The sequence below is a fragment of the Papaver somniferum genome, chromosome 8 (assembly GCF_003573695.1).
Source record: "Papaver somniferum cultivar HN1 chromosome 8, ASM357369v1, whole genome shotgun sequence".
Lineage (NCBI taxonomy): Eukaryota > Viridiplantae > Streptophyta > Magnoliopsida > Ranunculales > Papaveraceae > Papaver > Papaver somniferum.
The window spans coordinates 168,525,534-168,546,661 of NC_039365.1; the positions used below are offsets into that span (position 1 = coordinate 168,525,534).

Below are 21,128 nucleotides of genomic sequence, written 5' to 3' on the forward strand. Positions count from 1 at the left end.
ATATTTTAAGACTTCATATATTCCGAACTATATATTGGATTTTTGCGAATTTTATATATTTGAATTTTTTTTTGAATTATATACAACAAGCATATAAAATAATATTGACTTTTTGCTTTTCAACATATTTATATTTTTCTAAAAAAATATATATAATTTGATGATAATTAAAAAAACTTATACATATACATGCTTAGATGGTGTTAAAACTTCAAGCCCTTTAATTCATCAATCGAAAATAAAAAATAAAGTCGATTTCATTTCGGATGAAAAAGTATTGGAAAAAATAACGTTGTCGACATGCAACATATAGGTGCTCACTGGTTGTACAGTTTTAAAGGATCCAACGAGTATACCCAGTGTTTTCTTGGCTGCACTGCAATTTAATCACACTTTAGATCTCGGACTCAACCCGCTAGACACCGGATCTCATTCTTCCACTCATGAGTCCATGACTGATTTCACTTCCACTTTTGGTTCTGAATCTAGTTCGAGTAGTAACTTATACAAACCGGACTGGTTAACACTCCGCTTGTGACTTCACTAGTTCCGGATGTGGGCCTTACACTTGACTACTTAACTGTCAGATTAAATAGTTTTATTTTATCGCTAAAAAATTTGGTGCAGACGAGTTTCGAACTCAGGTCACTGGTACCATCCCATTGACTTTACCACTGAACTCATGTCACTGGTCAAATTAACCAAGGTTTAACACCCTTTGCTCTTTGATCCAACGGTTTTCACAATGTATCACATCAAACTTCGATAAACCACAAAACCCTTCTAATAAATATTCCTCATCATATAGGTGCGCCGCTTTATTCCTCTGTTCATAAAAATCTTCAATAAGGAAAGATTTTTATTTTCAGTCTTCTTAAATACTGCTGATCTCTTCACAAAAAATCCCAAGTTTTAGCTGATTTGAGAAGCAACAATGGTTTTGTACTTCAGTACGCGATCAGAATCAGGAGGGGAGCTCACTATTTTCATGGGTCTTGATAAACATGAGAATGAAGACCTTATCAAATACGGCTTACCTGAAGATATCTGGTAAATTAAACTAAACAAAAATCTGAGCTTTTTTCTGTTTTTCCCCAATTTAGTGACCCAAATTATGTGTATTATTCCAGATTTTGAAATTGTTTAGGTTAATTTAGTTGGGTTAATTACTTAAATTTGTTGAATTTGCTTCCAAAAAGAGGGGTTGATTTGTGATTGTAAACTTGGATTTCATTAGACATAAACAGTAGTAGCATCCTAAATCAAGAATTTGTCGGTGACTCGGTGTTAGTTATAATTCAGTTTTAGTTTTTAATTTTAGGGTTCATACTCTAAATGACAGATTCTTCGGCTTTTAAATTCAGTAATCATGGAACTTTATGCCGTAATTTTTCTGTCTTTTTATCAACACTTATTGGTTCAGGTCTGTTATGAAACTAGTAATATGTATCCTCGTCGGTCTTTGAAACGACAGTAGCATGAGAATAATGATAAGTGATTAAGTTTCCGGAATTGCACCACGGAAACTGCTAGTTTTATCCTCGTCGGGTTTGTCGAATAGATGTGAGATGAGTGAGTCTGGGCTATAAAGTTTTCATATTGTCGGTCAGTACTGAGGATTAACTGCAACATGTCATTAGCTTTTGTGCGATTTGCATAAGCATCCTTTTGCTCATGTGAAGAATCATTACCAGGAACATGAGTGTTAACCTCAATTATAACGAACTTGTAGCCGTGAGGGATCAATATGCAGGATAGACAAAAGCTAATGCAAGATTTTAACTGTTTTCTTGTAACTTGAACACAGTTATTTGTTGTTATTCTTATTAATATCTGTGCTGTTTTTATGTCATGGAATTTGCATGACGGGGATTTTGGGTCATTGTAGGTTCCATGTAGATAAAATGTCATCTGCTCATGTTTATCTAAGATTGAGAAAAGGCCAGACAATGGATGATATCAGCGAAGATGTACTTCAAGACTGTGTTCAGCTTGTCAAAAGCCAATTCCATCCAAGGCAAGTCTGATAATGCTATGATGTTATTTTCTTTCTTTTGATTTTGTAATGTGAAAAGTGAGTATCGACTGTACATAACATGGGATCCATCGATAGATCTTAGTGGCCTATAAGAGTAGTTGAGAACCGTGATTAAGGAAGAGCAAGTATCTAAATCTTCTGAGAACGATTGTTTTAATAGGATTCAGATAATATAATGCCTACCAAGGCTTCTCAATTTAAGGCACACTTGTATGATATCCAAACTGAGACCACCTACCAAGGCTTCACACTTGAAAAGATGGAAAAACAATACTATGGATAGAATATACACGCACTAGCCAGGAGTATTTCATTTTGTTTGACCATCTACATCGAGTTTATTGTGGTAGAAACATATTGGCTTTGTATCTCATGCTTTTTTGTTACTTGGCAGGCAACAAGGTCAATAATATTGATGTTGTCTATACGCCTTGGTCTAACTTGAAAAAGACGGCTTCTATGGATGTTGGGCAAGTTGGTTTCCACAATACTAAGATGGTTAGTTCTTCTATATTTTTGAAGTTATTTTACTTTTGAGTATTTTGTTAGTACATATATCTGCCATTCGTGTCTATCTTTAAGTTGATATGGACTAATTGATCGAGCGAAGTAGATTAGTTCAAGTAAAGTAATGATTTTCATATCTCATGTGTAGGTGCGCACTGTGAGAGTAGACAAGCGCAACAATGATATAGTTAATAGGTTGAACAAGACCAAGGTGGAAAGAAAAACCGACTTAAAAGGTAATTATGCAGACTCTTTATAATCTTTTCCCTTCGGTAATTATGCAGACTCTTTATGATCTTTTCCCTCCGGTGTAGACATTACGACGCCTTGACCTTTAAATTTATGAGTTGGAGCTGCTTTTCACTGGAAATGTTCTTTAGCTTTTTAGAGTTTACGTATGTGATTCTTTTCGTAGTACTTGATGCTCTTACTTTGATCTCTTCTTTACATTGATCTTCTTTTTTTGTATTTTATTGGCTTATTTAGATTTGATTTCCGCGTTTTTGACTTGGTGTTCAGTAGATTAACCGAAGAAAGACACACATCCAATTTCATACTCTTTTCTTTCCTTTTCTGAGAACAATTGCTGAGTACTTCATTTGGTGGCTGATGTGGAAAGATAAATATTATTAGTATATTATGGATTAAAGCCCACCCCAGCTTCCTTTTCAGGTGGTCAACCATTGTGGTATAATCACCACAAGACCTAGCACTATTCTCTTGCAGAAGCTAGTCACAAATTTCGACCATTTACGCGTTCTTACTTTTTACACAGCTTTCTTCTTAATGGTGTTCTAATCAGTCTAGTTTTATTTAAGCAGCTGAAAGAGAGGCAGTCGATGCAGCAGAAAGAACGGAAAAAAAACATCAACAGAGAGATAAAGTAAGTTGATCCTATCTCTTCCTCATCCCATCTGAAGTGATTACTCACTGGTTTTATTGGAATATCCATTTTACCTTCTTAGTTGATCTGGTTTAAAGTCTGAACTGGTTAAAATGATGTTTACTTTCTGCAGAAACGGCATGAAGATTTGGAGAGGCTAGAGAAAGAGAAGCAGGCAGAGCTTAGGAGCTACAAGGGTTTGATGGTATCAGAAAACATGACTTCAAACAAACAAATTGCATCTGGAAACAAGTCCATGCAGGAAATGGAGGAAGATTTCATGTGATGTGAGGCACGCACCTATGTACACTAGTTAACAGAGTTAGATTTTTTCCTTAACACGAGTGAACCAAGCTGACACCTCTTGTCGGATATTTTGGTAAGTGAAAAACACAATTAAGAATAAAGGATCGAAGTCTGTAGGTTTTGTCGTACATGGTTGAATCAAAAATAGAACTCAGTGAAACATTATTTGGTGAGGCTTCACCAGCTGATTGGTGGAGAAAGTAAACTTATGAGAAGTTTTGTGGTGAGGGCTGTCATTGCAAGCTAAAATTATATTGAATATTTTCTAATTTGTTGAGGGATCAGAGTGTCTGGTATTTCTAGCAGTATATATCTATTCAAGTGTTGGTATATTCAGATTCTCAGATATGATTTTGATTTTTAGTTTCTGTTCCTTGCAATCTTTTTTGGTGTCGATTGTTTGATTTGTTTCTAAGTTAAGCTCTAGCAAGTTGCTACTGAATACAGACAGTGCTGATTCTTTTTGACAACCAAATTAACCAAAAAGTATATCAAGGATTGAACACAAAATTACATGGATGCTTAGTTCTCAGAACTCTGGTTAAACAAAATGAAGAGTTGCTGGAACCAAGTCTGTCTCTTAAAGCATTACTATTTACAAAGATGAACCTAAATTTCCTGTTTCCTGCAAGCATCTAGCTTAGTATTTCCAGTCATTCATAATAGCCATAATCTCCCATCTAATTACATCAAAAAGATCACTGAATCAAAGACATTCTTCCTTGAAATGCTTGAATAATCAACGCAAATCAATTGTTCTGGAATACTGCATTAATTACCTCCTTCAAATTTTTGCAACCCAAAATCTCCATTTCTCCACCCAGATCAAGAGATGCAAGAGATTTCTCAGCTGATTTTGGAACGATACATCGTCTGTACCCCAATTTGGAAACAGCATCCACCCTCTTCTCCATTCTTGAAACTACACGAAGTTCACCACCAAGGCCAATCTCTCCTATGAATGCAACGTCATTCGGAATAGGGACCTCCAAGAAACTGCTGCAAATTGCAGCAGCTATTGCAAGATCACCAGAAGTCTCGGTCAATTTAACACCACTAACGACGTTCACATAAATGGTACTGTCCTGGAGCTTCAAACCTGCCTGCTTCATAATAATACCAATGATCATGTCAACTCTTTTCTGATTGGTCCCAGTAACAGTCCCTGAACCGGAACCTGAAGGAGTACATAATGCTTGAATTTCAATGAGGAAAGTTCGGGACCCGTCAATAACTACAGCAATAGCAAGTCCAGGTAGAACATCGAAATCAAAGTACTGCTCACTCAAGAAAATCTCACTAGGGTTTGCAACAGCTTGCAAGCCAGATTGTGACATTTCAAATACTCCAAGCTCATCAGTGGAACCAAAGCGGTTTTTCACTGATCTAAGGAAACGATGAGATGAGTACTTCTCGCCTTCCATATACAAAACAACATCTACAATATGCTCTAATACACGAGGACCAGCTATTTCTCCACTTTTTGTCACATGCCCTATTAGAAAAACAGGCACATTAGTGCTTTTCGCATACCTTAACAATGCAGACGTGCATTCCTTTACCTGCATTATACCTCCTGCACTTCCAGTCACTCCATCCAAATACATTGTCTGAATAGAATCAACAATAAGTGCCCGAGGAGAAAGCAAATGTGCCTTCTGCAATATATCCTCAATATCAGTACCAGAGTATAAAAACAGTTCTTTTGTTGCAATTCTCATACGATCAGCTCGGTTACCAATTTGCTCTACACTCTCTTCACCTGAGACATACACAACCGGGGCTGGCTGACCAAAATCACCCTCTTCAGCCAGCATTGCAGCAATCTGCAAAATTAACGTACTTTTCCCCACACCAGGATCACCACCAACTAAAACCAAAGAACCTGGCACAAGACCACCTCCAAGAACCCTGCCTACTTCAGCTCCAAAAAGTCCAGACAATGGGATTCTCCAATTCATCTGATTTATCCCCTTATTCACATCTGTCAATCTCTGCGGCAACACTTCGTCGCATTTCCGTGGTACCCATGATTTCCTCATATTACTATCTTCAACAGCAACATCAATCTGTGAGATTCGAGTCATCGTACCCACTTCATCACAAGACTGACATTTCCCCCACCATTGTGAAGTTGAATTTCCACAATTTGAACATACCCAACACACTTTAGCCTTCCCAGTTTTCCCATTGGTCTTCCTTGACACAAAATCTTGCCCCTTCGACCTGAACCCAGAAATACCCACTCCTTGAGTATCACTTTTTGGTGATACAGCAACCGATTCATTAACAACTGAATCAGAACTAGAACACTTCGAATCATTACCACCACCACCATCATTATCATTATCATCGATTTTTTGATTGAATGATTTAATAATCGTTCTAGGAACAAGGGTTTGAGTTACAGGATCGAACACATATTTAGGATTAGGATCATCGTCAGATTCATCACTTGATTTTGAAAAAAAGCGTTTCTGGGAGAAATCGATGCTTGTTGGATCAAGGGGGGGAAGAGAATGAGAGTGATTTGAAGAGATGATGGGATGATTTGAAAGCAATTTTGGTTCAGGGAGATTGAGAAGTTGTCTATGGCGATAGAGATTTCGGAGGGATTTCATGTCTAGGGTTTTTCGGGGGTTTTAGTGTCGGAAGTGAGAGAGAACAGACAGTGGGTGCCGCCGGTTCAGGGCTTAAGGGGAAGGGGCCTTAAGTTATTTCTATAGGTCCAAACCATAAAAGTAAATAGTAAAAAAATAGGGTTCTTTTCAGCCGAACCATTTCATAGGGTGAGGCACGTAAGTACAAGGATAGGACTGTAGGGGTGCGTAGTTTACCAAAAGTAAATAGTAAAAAAATATCTGCTTTCGCGTCAGTTACAGAGAGAGCGAGCGATTACGTGGTGGTTTTCCAGTGGAGTACCATCTTTTTAGGCTGAGTGTAGTGGAGGAGGGAAGGTATGGGTTCAACTAGGGGTGGGATTTGGGTTGGTTAGGCGGGTTAGATTTGGCCGAGGCAGACCCGAGCTAGGATTCCTGTGTTCAGATTGTCCATTGAACCCGTGAAACCCATGGAGGTACTGCCCAAGTCCTCCCAAGTATGTTCCTCGGGTTCTCAGGTTCCTCAGGTTGGCTCAAATTTCGCTAGACATATGATTTTGTTAATATGACAATAACAAATTTTAGAAATAATTAGATTCAATTGCCCCATTTATCTTAAGTTTCCAAATAACTAAAGATTATTTACAATAATATAAACTTTTTTCATATTGAATAATTAATGAGATAAATATAATTTATATTTTCATTATTAGATTTGAAGATAATATCTAAAATTACTCTAAATAGATAATAATATCAATTATAAAAACAGTTTTATATAACTATATCATAGTTCTTCGAGTTGGGCGGGTTGCTTGAGTTAAAAATATTTGTGCCCATACTTGCCCAAATTTAACTCGGGTTTGTAAAATTTATGCCCAACTTTTCCAAAGTATTGAAATACGTTACCCATGGCCGCCCAACGTTTGGGTTGGGCACCGGTTGGGTGGGTAACCTAGCCCAAGTCCCACGTCACGCTGAAGAGAGGCATGAATGTAGCAGTGAGGGAGGGAATTTCAATATAAGCGAGGATTGATTCCTCACCCAAGAGTGTTTTATTTATTTAAAACACTAAAGATGAGCCCAGAATCTGTTATTAATATATTATATTAGGTTTTTTATTATAATAAAAGACAAAGCGAGGATTGTCTCCTCGCTTTTCACATTTTTTTGGGCGAGGAATTTTAATCATCGCCTATTTTGAAATCCCCGCTACCCTTTCCTGCTTTCAAGCATAGAGAAAGGGAACGTTTTTGTTTAAAGTCTTTAGCAACTAAGACATGTCGCTCTCATCCCCATCTTTTAATCCATTACACTCAGTCTTAGCCTTCTCATTAGCTTATGTACAAAGACTGAAGTATGTAAAACAATCATGAAATCAGAAAAGTTAAATCACATGTTCATTACGTTCTCCCAGTGATTGATCACTTGGCTCATAGACAAATCCTTGAAAATCTCTGTGTTTGAGCTCCACGGATGAATATCCATTTTCACAGCGTGGGCCAGTTCCTCCTTATCTCTAGCTCTACCTCCATGCATTCTTCTGTTTTTATCCAGCCATAACTCCCAGCAAATTGCAAAAGGCATCAAACGCCAAACTTTTTTCTTCCTCTTCGAACTGAAAAACATCTTCCAGCTTAACATTAGTGTTTTGAGATCGTTTGGCATAACCTAGTTCATCTGCATAGAAAATATAAATAGATCCCATAAAAACCTTGCCCAACTGCACTGCAAAAAATAAGTGATCAATCATCTCCACCAAAGAGTAGCAGAATAAACACAGATTTGATTGTATAACCACTCATCTATCTTGCAACACACTTCTTGTTGTAATAGCGTAATGGAGTGAAGCCCACAACATAAACATCACCTTTGGCGGATCTAACTTGATTGAATAGAATAACACTCCCAATCTAGATCGAAATCTGCAAGCTTTGAATAGATAGCTTTTGTCGAGCAGTCACCCTTGATACCAACCTCTACATCTGGGACCAAAGAAACAACTCTTAAGGCGTGCTTGATCTCCAATATATCGATCCTCTCAGTTGGATTTAGGTCCCTTGTAAACCTAAAATTCCATCCACCTTCTTTCATACTTTTCACCGTTAGATTCTTTTGTCTGCTAATTCTGGATAAACTTGGGTATTTATTTTAACGCCTTTTTATCGAGCCGCCAGTCTTGCCAAAATCTTACGGAACTTCCATTATTCACCTCCACATGAACAACATCAAAAAAGTCTTCACCAGTTTGAAAATATCATACCACATGCTTCCCCTGTTCGGCTCATTAACTTGTAAAGGAAGCAATCCAGACTCATCAGCTTCGATTTTTGGCACATCAACTTCCTCCACCAAGCTGAAGTTTCCTTACAATACCTACCCTGCCATTTCGCCAACAAAGATCTGTTTACCAGTCTTAAATTTTGAATACCCAGTCCACCTTTCTTCTTTTCCTTACACACCCTCTTCCAAGAGATCCAGCTCATCTTCCTGTTATTTTCATCTTCTCCCCATAAAAACTTCCTCATGATCATATTCAAACGCTTCTCAACAGAAACCAGCATATGATACATAGACATAAAGTAAACCGCAAGAATTTCCAAGGTACTTCTAATCAACACTACCCTCCCTGCTTTATTCAAGTATTTTCTCTTCCAATGCTCCAACTTTTTTTGCATCCTTTGAATCACAATTTCCCATATCACATTGTTTCTTCTGCCAGCCCCAATTGGCATTCCTAAATACGTAATAGGAAGTGACTCAGTTCTGCATCCCAACTTTAATGCCAAGTCCTTAATAAGATCGTCTGCACCTATACTAGTCATGGATCTTTTCTCCAAATTTAGTTGAAGACCTGTGAGCACTTGAAACATTAGCAAAACAATAAGTAACCTTTTTACCTACTCATTTGTAGCATTTAAGAATATTATGGTGTCATCTGCAAACTGTAGATGGGAAACTCTCGATCCACCCTCCGCTACCTGTAAGCCATCTATTCTGTTATGATGAACTTCCTGATTAATCAGAATGGATAATACTTCAACCACCAGAAGAAAAAGGAAAGGTGACAGGGGATTACCTTGTCGAATACCTTTTATTGGCTTTACTCTTTCTGTAGCTTCTCCGTTAACCAAGATAGAGAATTGACCCTCTGGTACACACCACTAATCCATTGAATCCACTTCTCACCGAAACCATTTTTACTCAAAATTGAGAAAAGTGACGGCCAACTCACATTATCGAAGGCCTTTTCCATATCCACCTTATAAAGAATTCCCGGTTTCCTTTTCCTTAACCTACTATCAATGCACTTATTGGCGATTAGGATACCTTCCAAAATCTGCTTGTTATGAATGAAATCACCTTGTGTATTTGAAATCAGACCAGGCATAACCAATTTTAGCCTTTCCGTAAGAACTTTTGAAAGTATCTTATAGAAGCTGCTTATTAGACTTAGCGGTCTAAAACCCTTTACCGTAGCTGAGTCTTCTTTTTTAGGAATGAGCTTTAAAAAGGTCATGTTCAGTCTCCAGTCGAGCCTGCCTTTACAATAAAACTCATTAATAGCCGCCATCACATAATTATTCAATATGCTCCAACACGCCTTGTAAAACTCCAGATTGTATCCATCGGGTCCTGGTGCGTTATTTTCACCACATCTCTTCATAGCACTAACCACTTCCTCCTCCTTAAAAGGTCTCTCCAGCCAACATTTCTGGGTTTCATTTATTTTCTTGAACTCCATATTATCAAAAAAGGAAGATACATAATTAGATGTTGTAAAGAGGCCAGAGTAATACCGTTGTATCTCCCTTTTAATAACATCTTGATTAAAAACATCCACTTCTCCGATCTCCAACCTAGTGATGTTGTTTCGCTTCCTTTTTGCGTTCGCAATCTTATGAAAATACTGCGTATATTTATCACCCTCTCTGAAACCATTCACCTTCGCCCTTTGGAATGCCATTCTAGCTCTTGTGACCTTAACTCCATTCAACCTAGTCAACAAATCTTCTTTCTCTTCCACCTGAGACGTAGAAAGAGAAGCATTCTCCTCAGCTAAGTTTAAAGTCTTAACTTTCTATGTCAGATCTTCCTCCTCCCTTTTAACATTTCCAAAAGTTGATCTGCTCCAATTTTTTATAAAGTATTTCAAGTTTTGCAGCTTTATGAAAAGAACGTATCCAGGAGTACCTATAAAATCCATTGCCTCCCACCAAGTACCCATAAGCTTCACAAAATCTGGATGGTTTAGCCAGTGATTCTCAATTCGAAAAGTAGAATTCCTTCTAACTCTAGTATTCAACTCCGGAAGTAAGGAATTATGATCCGAAATTGTTCTTACTAGTGTAGTTTGTGTTGCATTACTGAATTTTGTCTCAAAGGCTGTACACAAAAGAAACCTATCCAACCTACATAGCAACGGGTCGGCATGCTTGTTTCTCCAAGTATAAGCACCACCATTTAGTGGAAAACCAACCAACTCTTAGTCAGAGATAAAATCATTAAGAAAAACCATATTCCTTGTATCACCCCCCTCCCTCCTGTTTCTCTCTGCATCACTTTTTAATGAGTTTAGATCCCCTACAAAACACCAAGTCTCGATAGACCAACTTCTCAGTTCAGATAAATCATTCCATAATAATTATCTAATGTTGTAATCACACGGAGAGTATGCATCGGTCAAGATTAACTTAAAACCAGTACATCTAAATATGAAAATACATGAAATAGAATTTAGCCCTGTTCTCTTATATAGCAGTTTTAACCTTGAGTTATCCCAAATAGAGACTAAGCCACCGTTGTTGCCTTCATTTCCTTGAGAAGGAATAAACTCATAGCCAAAATTAGAATCAAACCATAACTGCCTGATGAACCAAGAAGAAAAAGATGGAATTCTAGTCTCTTGGATTGTACAAATTAAACATCTATGCGCTGCAATCAAATATTTCACGACAATTTGTTTATCATGAGAATTTCGTCCCCTGATGTTCCAGTTAATGATTTTAGAACCCATCATAAACTATATTCTCCCTGGAATTAACTTCCTCCATCCCCCCTTCCGTCTCCTTGGAGTTAATTGAAGCGTGAGAATCACAACTGTCTTATACCAGTTTACCATCAGCAATGGATTTGTATTTGTCCCTATACTTCAACAAAATTTCATCAATAACCTCCTTAGCTTGATTTTCATCCTTCGAAGCTATGCCACCCAGTTTGCATCACAGCTCAACAACCAGCTTAGAAGTAGAAAAAATTACTTCGTTTGAGTATATATTCGTACCTTGGATGTCTCCTAATCTGATAAAAATTTGGTCCTCCAACATTAAACGAACTACCAGACTGGGGCATCTGAATAAGTAAAGGCTCCGTCACAGATTTTGCAAGATAAAAGCTCTCTTCCACCACTCCTTCATGCATAACAATCTGTAGGTCGTCAGCTAAATCTGAGGATTTAAAACTTGATTGTCACACATATCCAAACTGAGATTTTTAACGCCAGAAATGACAGCCTCCCCTCTACCAGGACTAACACTTCTAGAAGAAGCAATATCATGGCTAACTGAATTAGATTGGACAAACAGCTCCTTGGGAACGTCATCACCACATCCAACCACATGTTGTGATCCAGTCGCTTCATCTGTCAGGATACTGTCAATTAATTCTAATATAAAGATGGTGGGAACATCTCCTTCACATCCAATATCAAACTCTCCTCCATTATTCTCAAACACAGAATTATTCACCTATTTATCAGAAGTTCGATTATTCCTTCCAAAAAACAAACCCCGAGTATCAGAAAGAGTCTGACCAACCTCCTGGTTATATCTTCCTGAAGTAAAACCATATTGAAGACTTGAGTTGTTCTCAGAAATGGGTGGATTTTGTGCCAAATCCTGATTCGACCTGGCAAAGACCAAATCTGATACCCGCACCGATCTAACCACTGACAAAGCGGGAGTAGTAGAATTTGAACTTGAAATAATCTTATCAAACTCAGTTATCAGTCTACTAAACTCCTCCAATGATGGATTAAATTTAGGACTAAAATTATAGTCCCATTCAACTGAAACGGACCATCTATGGTCTTTGTCTTCAACCATGAGAATCGTCGGTATCATATAAAAATCTCCTTTGAATGAGATTTTGAAAAAACTGGTACTTTCTACCTGCAGAGTGCTGGTATCAATATCCATGAGCCCTTCCAATGATTCTCCGATGGATCTGAATAGCTTATAGGACCAAAACCTATGAGGAATCCCACAGATCTTCAGCCACTTTCCCAACTTTTCCATATCTTGGATTAGTATAACATTCTCCTTGATCGAATTAGTATTTGTACTCTTCACATCCGCAGACTTATCACGAAATTATGATAAATGAATTACTGAGTTATTTAACAACAACTTCCTAGGCCTCCACAAATCGAGCTGGTACTCCTTCTCCACCTTTATCTTTGCAGAGTGCTCATCAACAATCTCTAAATCTAAGAATGAATCCCATTGAATATGAATGCGTATCTCCCTAGCAACCCTCTTCCAGTAAACATTGCCTTCAAAAATAATATAGCCTAAAAAGGTTCTCTTCTGAGCTGAATCCATTAGCACCAAGGACTAAATATCAGAAATTTATGGTAAAGGTTGCTGAATTGTCTTGTGCAAGTTATTCTCCTTCAGAAGTCTATGAATCTGTTTGCATAGGATTGACCAGTAGTAACACCCCTCCCCACAAGGTATAAAGAGTGCATATGATTTTGCTTCATCACCACATCGAACCCTTGAAAACCTTAAGTATGTTCCTGCTTCATTTCTCCTCACCTCACAAAGATAAGAGGATTCACCTTCTCACCTTGGCCATCTTCTTTTCTCAGATGAAGAACTTCTTGCTTCTTACAGAAATTCAGCAAACCATCCCTCAATAACGTTTGAACATTGGATCCAAGCACTGAATCCCCGTATCTTCCTTTACTCCAGCTTCATTCCTTGAGATCCCATTGAAACTGTGAAAATTTTTCTCTCCAGGTAGAGCAGTTTTCCCACTCCTTCTCTCTCCATTTCTTCCACCTTCTTGTTAAGGAACCACCTTAAATGTATTGCACATTGAAAGTTGAAACAACACGGGTAAAATAATATTGTAATTAAATAGAGAAGAACATGTAGTATAAGATACTGATCTCTTATTAATTTTGTGTCCATCATCATTTAAACTTCGATGTCCTTGCATTTTTCTTAGCAAACTTATCGATCAGTTTTTGAAGATCATTCATGCTTAAAACCCACTCTTTATAGATATTAAATCTAATTTGTTTAGCATTTCTTGTGACATGGTTGATTTCAAATACAACTTCAAAAATTTAAGTTCCCAAAAACTTCATAGATTTCATAGAAACAAGCTTTTTAAGTTGGATTCTATAAAAATTATTGGGCCAATCCTACCACAACTTAACCAAATGGGATGTCTTTCTTACGGTAAAAAAATAAAATAAAATGGGACGCCTTGTGATGGAGCACAAGTAGCCACCTTCAGAGTCGTCCCTGGTCTTAAAGTCTTTTACTAACGCGAAGTCTGCCACTTTTGAATCATGGTTTCTTCATCACAAATCTTGATTTTCAGTTGTAGATGGTGGATTTTCGACAAAGGCTAAAATCGTAAAACCATAATTGTACATGCTCCTGATCCAGCAATCAGATGAGTATTGAGGCTCATGTCTCTCATTGAAGCATGAAAGCTTATGCCACAAGAATCTCTGATTGAGTATATTGTCTCTCAGAGCATACGTGAATATGCAGTCTCTCAACTGAGGCAATGGCATATCTCATGAATACTGAGCAATTTTAGTAATTACTTTTATATAGAATCGAACAATTGGACGGCTCCTAGACAGCTTGCCTTCTAGTATAGAGCAATTACGTCTTCAAGGTGTAACCGTGTTTTCCCTGACTATATAAAAGACATGTGCATAGAATCATTATGATTGGACGGCTCCTAGACAGCTTGCCTGCTAGTATAGAGCGATAATGTCTTCAAGATGCAACAACGTGTTTTCCCTGACTATATTATACATAATAAATATGACACTTTAACAAGATCATATTACTCAAAATTCTCAAATAATTAATGCTCCTAGATAGCATACCTGCTAGTATAGAGCCATCAATTAATTATTTCTAATCCTTAAATTCATTAACAGAATATTCGGAAATATTCTACGTTCTTCATAATATTTCATTACTTCAATTCGTGGTTCTTCCCAGCAGAATTCCATGGGTTAGTAATAAATATTCAACGTACGGGAATCTGAGCGACTATCGAGTAATCCCCTACCAAAATGGTGCAAGTGTACTTAGTAATAATGCACTAATGAGCACCTGAATGCAAAAACGAGCATTCCAAAATACGAAGGAACGATGAACCTATGCAAAATAGGAATAATAATAATAATAATAAAATATTAGCTAAGGCGCTAGGGGATTGGGCCCACCGGCCGACCGGTCATGCCGTGACCAGTCCTACGCCCAATTTTATATTTTATCATATTTTTATTGTTTTCCTTGATCTCATGAAAATCCCCTCATTTGAACAAATCTCCTTCGTTTTAAGGAAACTCTTCAGTTTCATGGTGTTTCCATCACATCAAGGAAATAATATAAAATTAGGAAAGGTGTCATGAGACCGTGTTTACTAGCCGGCCGGCTATGCCCAAGTTGTGGCCGGTCCCACACCTCATTATTCCTTATTATTTTATTATTATTATTTCTCTAATATCATGAAATTCCTTGATTTCATGATATTTTCCTCAAACCATGAAAACAATATAAAATTAAGGAAAACTCACGGGACCGGCCCCTAGTCGGCCGACCATGCCCTAGTCGTTGCCGTCCCACACGCCCCTTATTTTATTATTATTAATAATTATTATTTTCTTTATCTCATGGAAACTCCTTCACTTTAAGGAAACTCCTTAGTTTCAACAAACTCCTTGATTTCATGGTATTTCCCTAAAATCATGAAAAATAACATAAAATTAGGAAAAGTGTCATGGGACCGGGATTATCGGACGACCATGCTTAGCCATAGCCGGTCCCACACTTTATGATTCCTTAGGGTTTTGGCCATACTTCGTGGCCAAATTAGGGTTTTGGCACCGTGGCCAAACATTACACCATTTTTTAGTGATTAGAAACGGCATGCTTCAGTTGCAAAGCAGGGTTGCAACACTTTCAAAATGTTACGAAAGTCGATATTGCAGATTTTCGCGAAACTGTTGCAACCGAAAATTCTCGCAACAGTTGGAAAGAGTAGCGAAATTAGGTGGTCGCAACAGTTACGAAACTGGAATTTCGCATAAGTATACCCCGTTGCGAAATTTTGGCAACATTAAAAAAGTTGTGGTTTTGACTGGTCAAAACCACTATTTGACCAGTCAAAACCAGGTCAAAATTAGAGTTCTGTGTAACAAAATCAATATCAGTCTAAAGCAGAGTTAACCCAACTTTTTCAGTAAGAGAAATCAGATGCATTCCTATACTTCAATATTAGTATAAGTATCTTTAAGTTCAAACCTACAAGCATCATCAATTCAGCTATATAACAAACAAAGTATCAAAAGTTACTAGAGACATTAAGTGTGAAGTATCAAATGAATGGCAAGTATAGAAACATTTCCTACATTTCAAAACATGCTATAACAATCTAAAATTCACTCCCCACTTTTAGCCAAGGTCGCCAATTATGAGCAGGACCTGAATTTGTACATGCTAGGCTCTCACTTTCACAGTCCCTTTGTTCCTTTGGTATGTATTCAATTAGATAGGCCTGAGAGTGTCTCTGCAACAACAATAACCACATTGATCAGATCGCTCTATGACGTCCACTTGCAGATTAATTCTATAGACATTCATTCGCAACAAGCACTACACCAACTCATTACCAAATGATTTATGTAAAAGGCAACAGATAAGTCATTTACTTCAAGCAAGGTGGATTGATGCAAATTGAATATCATATCCATTGAGATTAAATAAAAAGCTTACTACAAGCTTGAGGGATGGAATAAAAATAAAAACAAACTCAGATATGCAGATAAACCAAGTAACTTTGACGCGCAATTTAGTACCTGACCTAGTGCTTGCAAGCAAAGTGCTCAGAGCGCCCCTTCTGCTAAGCCTACAGGAAACTTTCCCCTACAGTAAACAACACGAATACTTATGTCAAGCTTAAATAATAAAATTAATAAAGATTAGTATCATCACTTAAGGAGCTGGTCTAAAGCATTTAAAAGTGGTCAGATATGATTCTACTAAGCAAGTACTCGTATATATTTCAGCACATATATGAAATAAAGGAAACACCTTAAAAGCATAGCATAGCAGCATCACCAACTGTGAATTGAGGTAGTAAAACTTCTCAACTAAAAGAAGAAAGTCTTGTGAGCAGAATTATTATCAGATGGATATACCATCAGAGTATTTCATAATGTATAGCAAGCGGTGACATCAACAATCACACAGCACTATATACATTACCCACCATGATAAGTATTGGTTTAGGGTGCGATAATTAGTTATCCCAAGACAACCCATGTCTCATTTCCAAATTGTTCCCGATACTTAAAATGGTAGCACATTAGGGAATCGATAACATTCCTTTTTAACCTAAGCCTGGTTATTATTAAATTTCGATAAAACTAAAACTGACAACCGACAACATATATCAGTATGTTCGCCCATATTTCTTTGTTACAATAATACCATGCATAAGCACAACCAAAAATCTAAAAGGAAGATCGAGTACGATGACGAAATATATGATTTTAGATTCATAATTAACACTACCAAAGTCGGAACTAAATAAAGATCAAAGTATACAAAGGGCTCAGTGACCTATAACGACACCTTACTGGTTGAATGAAATCCTTTTATCTACTCAAACGTACAAAGTTAAAAATATACATCAACCCATAAATATATATATATATATATATACAGGTCGTGTAATCGCAAGGTATATACTTCCAATTCACAGTAAATGACAAAAAATTTCTAGACAACAAAATAATTACAATACTGAATTTATGTCATGGGATAAAACAATTCACCTCCTCATCTGGAGGACTGCACCTAAGTTCCTCAATGTGTTGTCCTTAGCAATCCTCCACCTCAAACTAGCTTTGTGATTCGCTGGCAAGATGGTTCCCTCTATCATACTGAAATTAAAAAACCAACCATGGTACGATGTTTAGGGGATAAAATCATGAGCATTCTTATGTAGGCAGAGCTATTATGGTAAGACCTCCTCCTCAAGTTCTTGACCTGAAACTGAATTAGTTGCATGATTTCATGATAAACGTTAAAGAAGGGGAAGCATCAGGTCTACTGAAAATCCTAGGATACCAGACCTGTGCATCATCGGAAAACAGCATACACTTCCAAACAGATATGGCTGTGCATTCTCTGCCACAATGCACAACATTGAAAGAACTTTCACAGCACCAGCTTGTATTCTCTGTAACAGAAAACGGTTTAATCAACCTTATAACTCATAGTACACCCAGAGGATTTACTAACATAAAATAATATGAGTCAGTGAGAGCATTTTTTTTAGTTTACAATGGAACAGGAAAACAAATAGAAACTTTTTTTTTCCAGGATATGTAGTGTAACAGAAAATGTCATGTCCTTGTCTAAACTACTGAATAAATTGACAAAGTAAGGAAAAGATAGTCATAAACTGAAGCACAACACATTCCAATTTGTGAGCAGGGATAGCTCTTTGGTTCATGGAAGTAGGATATCAAAGACATTGCTGTTGTAACAGGAATTCATTTGGTGGTAGATGACAACTATCCTTAGTGAAAGGCTGGCAAGATGGATACAGCGTCCTGCAATACCACGTAAAGAAACAAGTGATGAATAGTTTCGATTAGGTAGGAACAAAATATTTTAATTGTCAAGAGTGGCAGTCATAGATACAACAACAAGATACTGCACACTTAGAACTTCACTCAATGAACTAAACCCAGTTAAAAATTTCAATGTGTGACCACTCACTCTGCGCACAAACATGATTCTAGCCACTAAACTATTTCCCATGGAGGTCAAAGAGATATTTCAAATACAAAACAAGTGAGCAAGAACCAGCATACAAGTAGTTGATATACTAATCGAGTTATATGCAACGATAAGACTTTCAAGCATAATTGAAAGCTCCAAAGTTCAGAAGCACATATCAATCCGTCCGTACATCCTGCAGCAAAAGCTAACAACAGATATTGATATTGAGATCTCATCTTTTGCATATGTCAGCGTAACTACTTACTACAACCACAAACAGGGGAAGAAGCTCTTAAACATTCCAAGAAAAAATAAAAAAAATGAACTCGAAGTATTAATATATATGTGTCACATTCAGGATTTACCAAATGTTCTAAAGGTGCGTATCAGGATGTAGATTACCTGAAGAAGCACCGGCAGCACCTCCAGATGCCAAGTTACAAGCAAATCAATTCCAGTAACCATCTTTGTCCTTCTTGAAACTAAAGAGCCTCTTGAAGTTATCCTTGAATGCAAAGTTCAAAGCCTTACAGATTTTAAAACAAGTTAGTGATTAAGCTTCAATAATCCAGAATATGAGAACATAATTAGGTTAAATTAAACAACAAACTCGAAGGAAAGTAACGCATGACACTGGCTATGTTTCCTCTCCACAATGACCCAAATCTTTCTTCCTTGATTATTCATCCAAAACACTCTCCAATTCCCTTGTAGGGTTCATAGAACCTGGCTAACATGATCATCTCATCCTGGTTCTGGACCAACCAAAACACAATGCCTTCCAGTCACATTCATTTACAGAAAAATTATATCTTTAGCATTGATTAAGAATCGTGCAAAAAAAAAAAAAAAACTCACAGAACACAGCTTCGCTTGCAATCGGATTAATTCCGATTTCCCTCACTAGGTCAAAAATTGTAATTTATTGTGAACAAATTAGAGTTTCCATAGGAGGGAAAAAATCCAGAAAATAGCATGATGAGGATGAATCCGACCTAGATTGGTAATCGGGCTAAAGATTTTGAGCGGAAAAAATCAAAAGGAGAAGAAAACAAATCTGAATCTAGGGTTTACTTCACAAAAGTGAAATAAAAAAGCAGAAGAAATTGTTCATATGCTGGTAATGACGATACCATTATTCCTCAACGACAATACTAAGGGTTTGGTTTTGATGTTGATGATAACGATGGTGGTGGTATTAGAAAAAGAAAAATTCACAGGGAGAAGGAAACTACGAGAGAGAGAAGATGAAAGAAAATGAGAGAGAATAAGAGGTTGCTCGATGATAGAAGGGATAACATAAATGAGTCAGATTTCCCTAGTATCTGATTGGTTTGAATAATGAGTCAGATTGAAAGTGTAGGCAACCACACTCACTTTTTGCACGCGTACAACTCGATTTAGTTGAGAATCGAACTGATCTCCACGGTTGCAAGTTTTGTAACTGTGATGAACTGTTACTAAAATTTCGCAACTGAAATTTGCAACTAAAAATTCGCAACAGGGGATAAGATGTTGCGAATTCTAGTTACTAATCCTTGAATTTGGTGTAGTGAAATTAGGATTTTGGCACCGTGGTCAAGAGTTGGCACCGTAGCCAAGAGATTTCCACAGGTCGTTTGGTGGAAAGTTTGTACGGATGAGATTTGCATCTCAGGGGGAAGGGTAGCCGTTGATTATTGCCACTACAAAAAAAATTATCAAAGGCTACCAAAAATTTTCAACAGCAGAAAATTTTAGCTGCCTTAATAGTTTAAGCCACTAAGAAAGGCAACTGGGTGTGCCTATTGGTTTAAGCCACTAAACGGTAAACTACTACAGTTTGGAAAACCCATTAACAATACATTTTGGCCAACTAAACAAATGCATTAGTAGCTTGAGACATTCATCCACTTAAAAAAACCAACGGCCAGATATTAGTTGTCTAATGCTCTATTCATCGACTAAAGTAACGCAACTACCAAAAAGTCTAGTTGATTAAATCTTTGGGAACTAACCATGCCAACTACAGTAGGCATATACGTTGGGATACTTTCAGGAACCAACTTAAGCATCTTAGTAGCTTAACTTAAGAGGAGTAATCAAGGGTTTAGTTCGATTTAGTTTATGGATTTAATCGAGTTAAAGGGAAGACAAATTTAAACTAAAAAAATTTCTTTCTCTCCCTTTCCTCTTTGAAGCTCATCCATCTCTATAATCCCAGGTAACAATGATTCTTCGTTGTGGAATTATTGCCCAAGGTAAAAATGATTCCTCGGGTTTCAAGTACATACTCATCTAACCTGACTTTTCTTTGTCTGTTTTTCATATTGATCATTTTTCTTCGAGCTTAACTGAAATCGATGTGCAGTTAGTACCTTTCCATATATTTGTTTTCCAAGAATTGGGTTTGTACAAATTTATGTGCATTTGAAATTCAGCGGTTGAGGTGAAAAGCACGTGCACTTGGCCTTAATAAACAAAATATGCTGTAATTTCACACTGAAGTGATAAAAATTTGCTTAAATAGAAGAAAAATATCCATACTTCACAAAGTCTGGGTACACTTTCAGTTTCCATACAACCAAAACAATTAAATTCCTCGTAACCAAAAATAAAAAATTAACTACTGTATACGTGTGAACAACGTTCATAAACGACACCTTCCCCGAACGTAGGCTATTAGAATCCCATATCTCCAAGTTCAAAGTCATCGTCTTCATCGGTGGTTTAAACTGCGTCTCTATCAGCTTCCTCCTCAT

The 21,128-nt window shown here is 37.1% G+C and overlaps 1 protein-coding gene, 1 long non-coding RNA gene and 1 pseudogene across 3 annotated transcripts; 1 reads left to right on the top strand and 2 right to left on the bottom strand.

Moving 5' to 3' along the window:
• Positions 1 to 841: 841 nt before the first annotated feature.
• LOC113303903 lies at positions 842 to 4,107 on the top strand (annotated as a pseudogene).
• A 212-nt stretch (positions 4,108 to 4,319) lies between these two features.
• LOC113306743 (DNA repair protein RadA-like) lies at positions 4,320 to 6,404 on the bottom strand. Its single transcript, XM_026555654.1, has one exon. It carries the CDS (start codon positions 6,353 to 6,355, stop codon positions 4,484 to 4,486), a length of 1,872 nt encoding a protein of 623 aa, XP_026411439.1. The 5' UTR covers positions 6,356 to 6,404; the 3' UTR covers positions 4,320 to 4,483.
• Positions 6,405 to 15,909: 9,505 nt separating this feature from the next.
• On the bottom strand, positions 15,910 to 19,616 carry LOC113303904. 2 transcript variants are annotated; one of them, XR_003337877.1, is made up of 6 exons: positions 19,246 to 19,616; positions 18,790 to 19,142; positions 17,733 to 18,215; positions 17,433 to 17,540; positions 16,452 to 16,518; positions 15,910 to 16,162 (listed from the first exon to the last, which is right to left on the bottom strand). It is a non-coding gene; the product is annotated as an uncharacterized LOC113303904 (long non-coding RNA). The 2 variants fall into 2 exon arrangements; XR_003337878.1 differs by having other exon boundaries at positions 17,433 to 17,652.
• Between the last annotated feature and the right edge of the window lie 1,512 nt (positions 19,617 to 21,128).

Coding starts and splice junctions, on each gene's coding strand:
- LOC113306743 (XM_026555654.1), bottom strand. CDS start 6,355: ATGAAATCCCTCCGAAATCTCTATCGCCATAGACAACTTCTCAATCTC.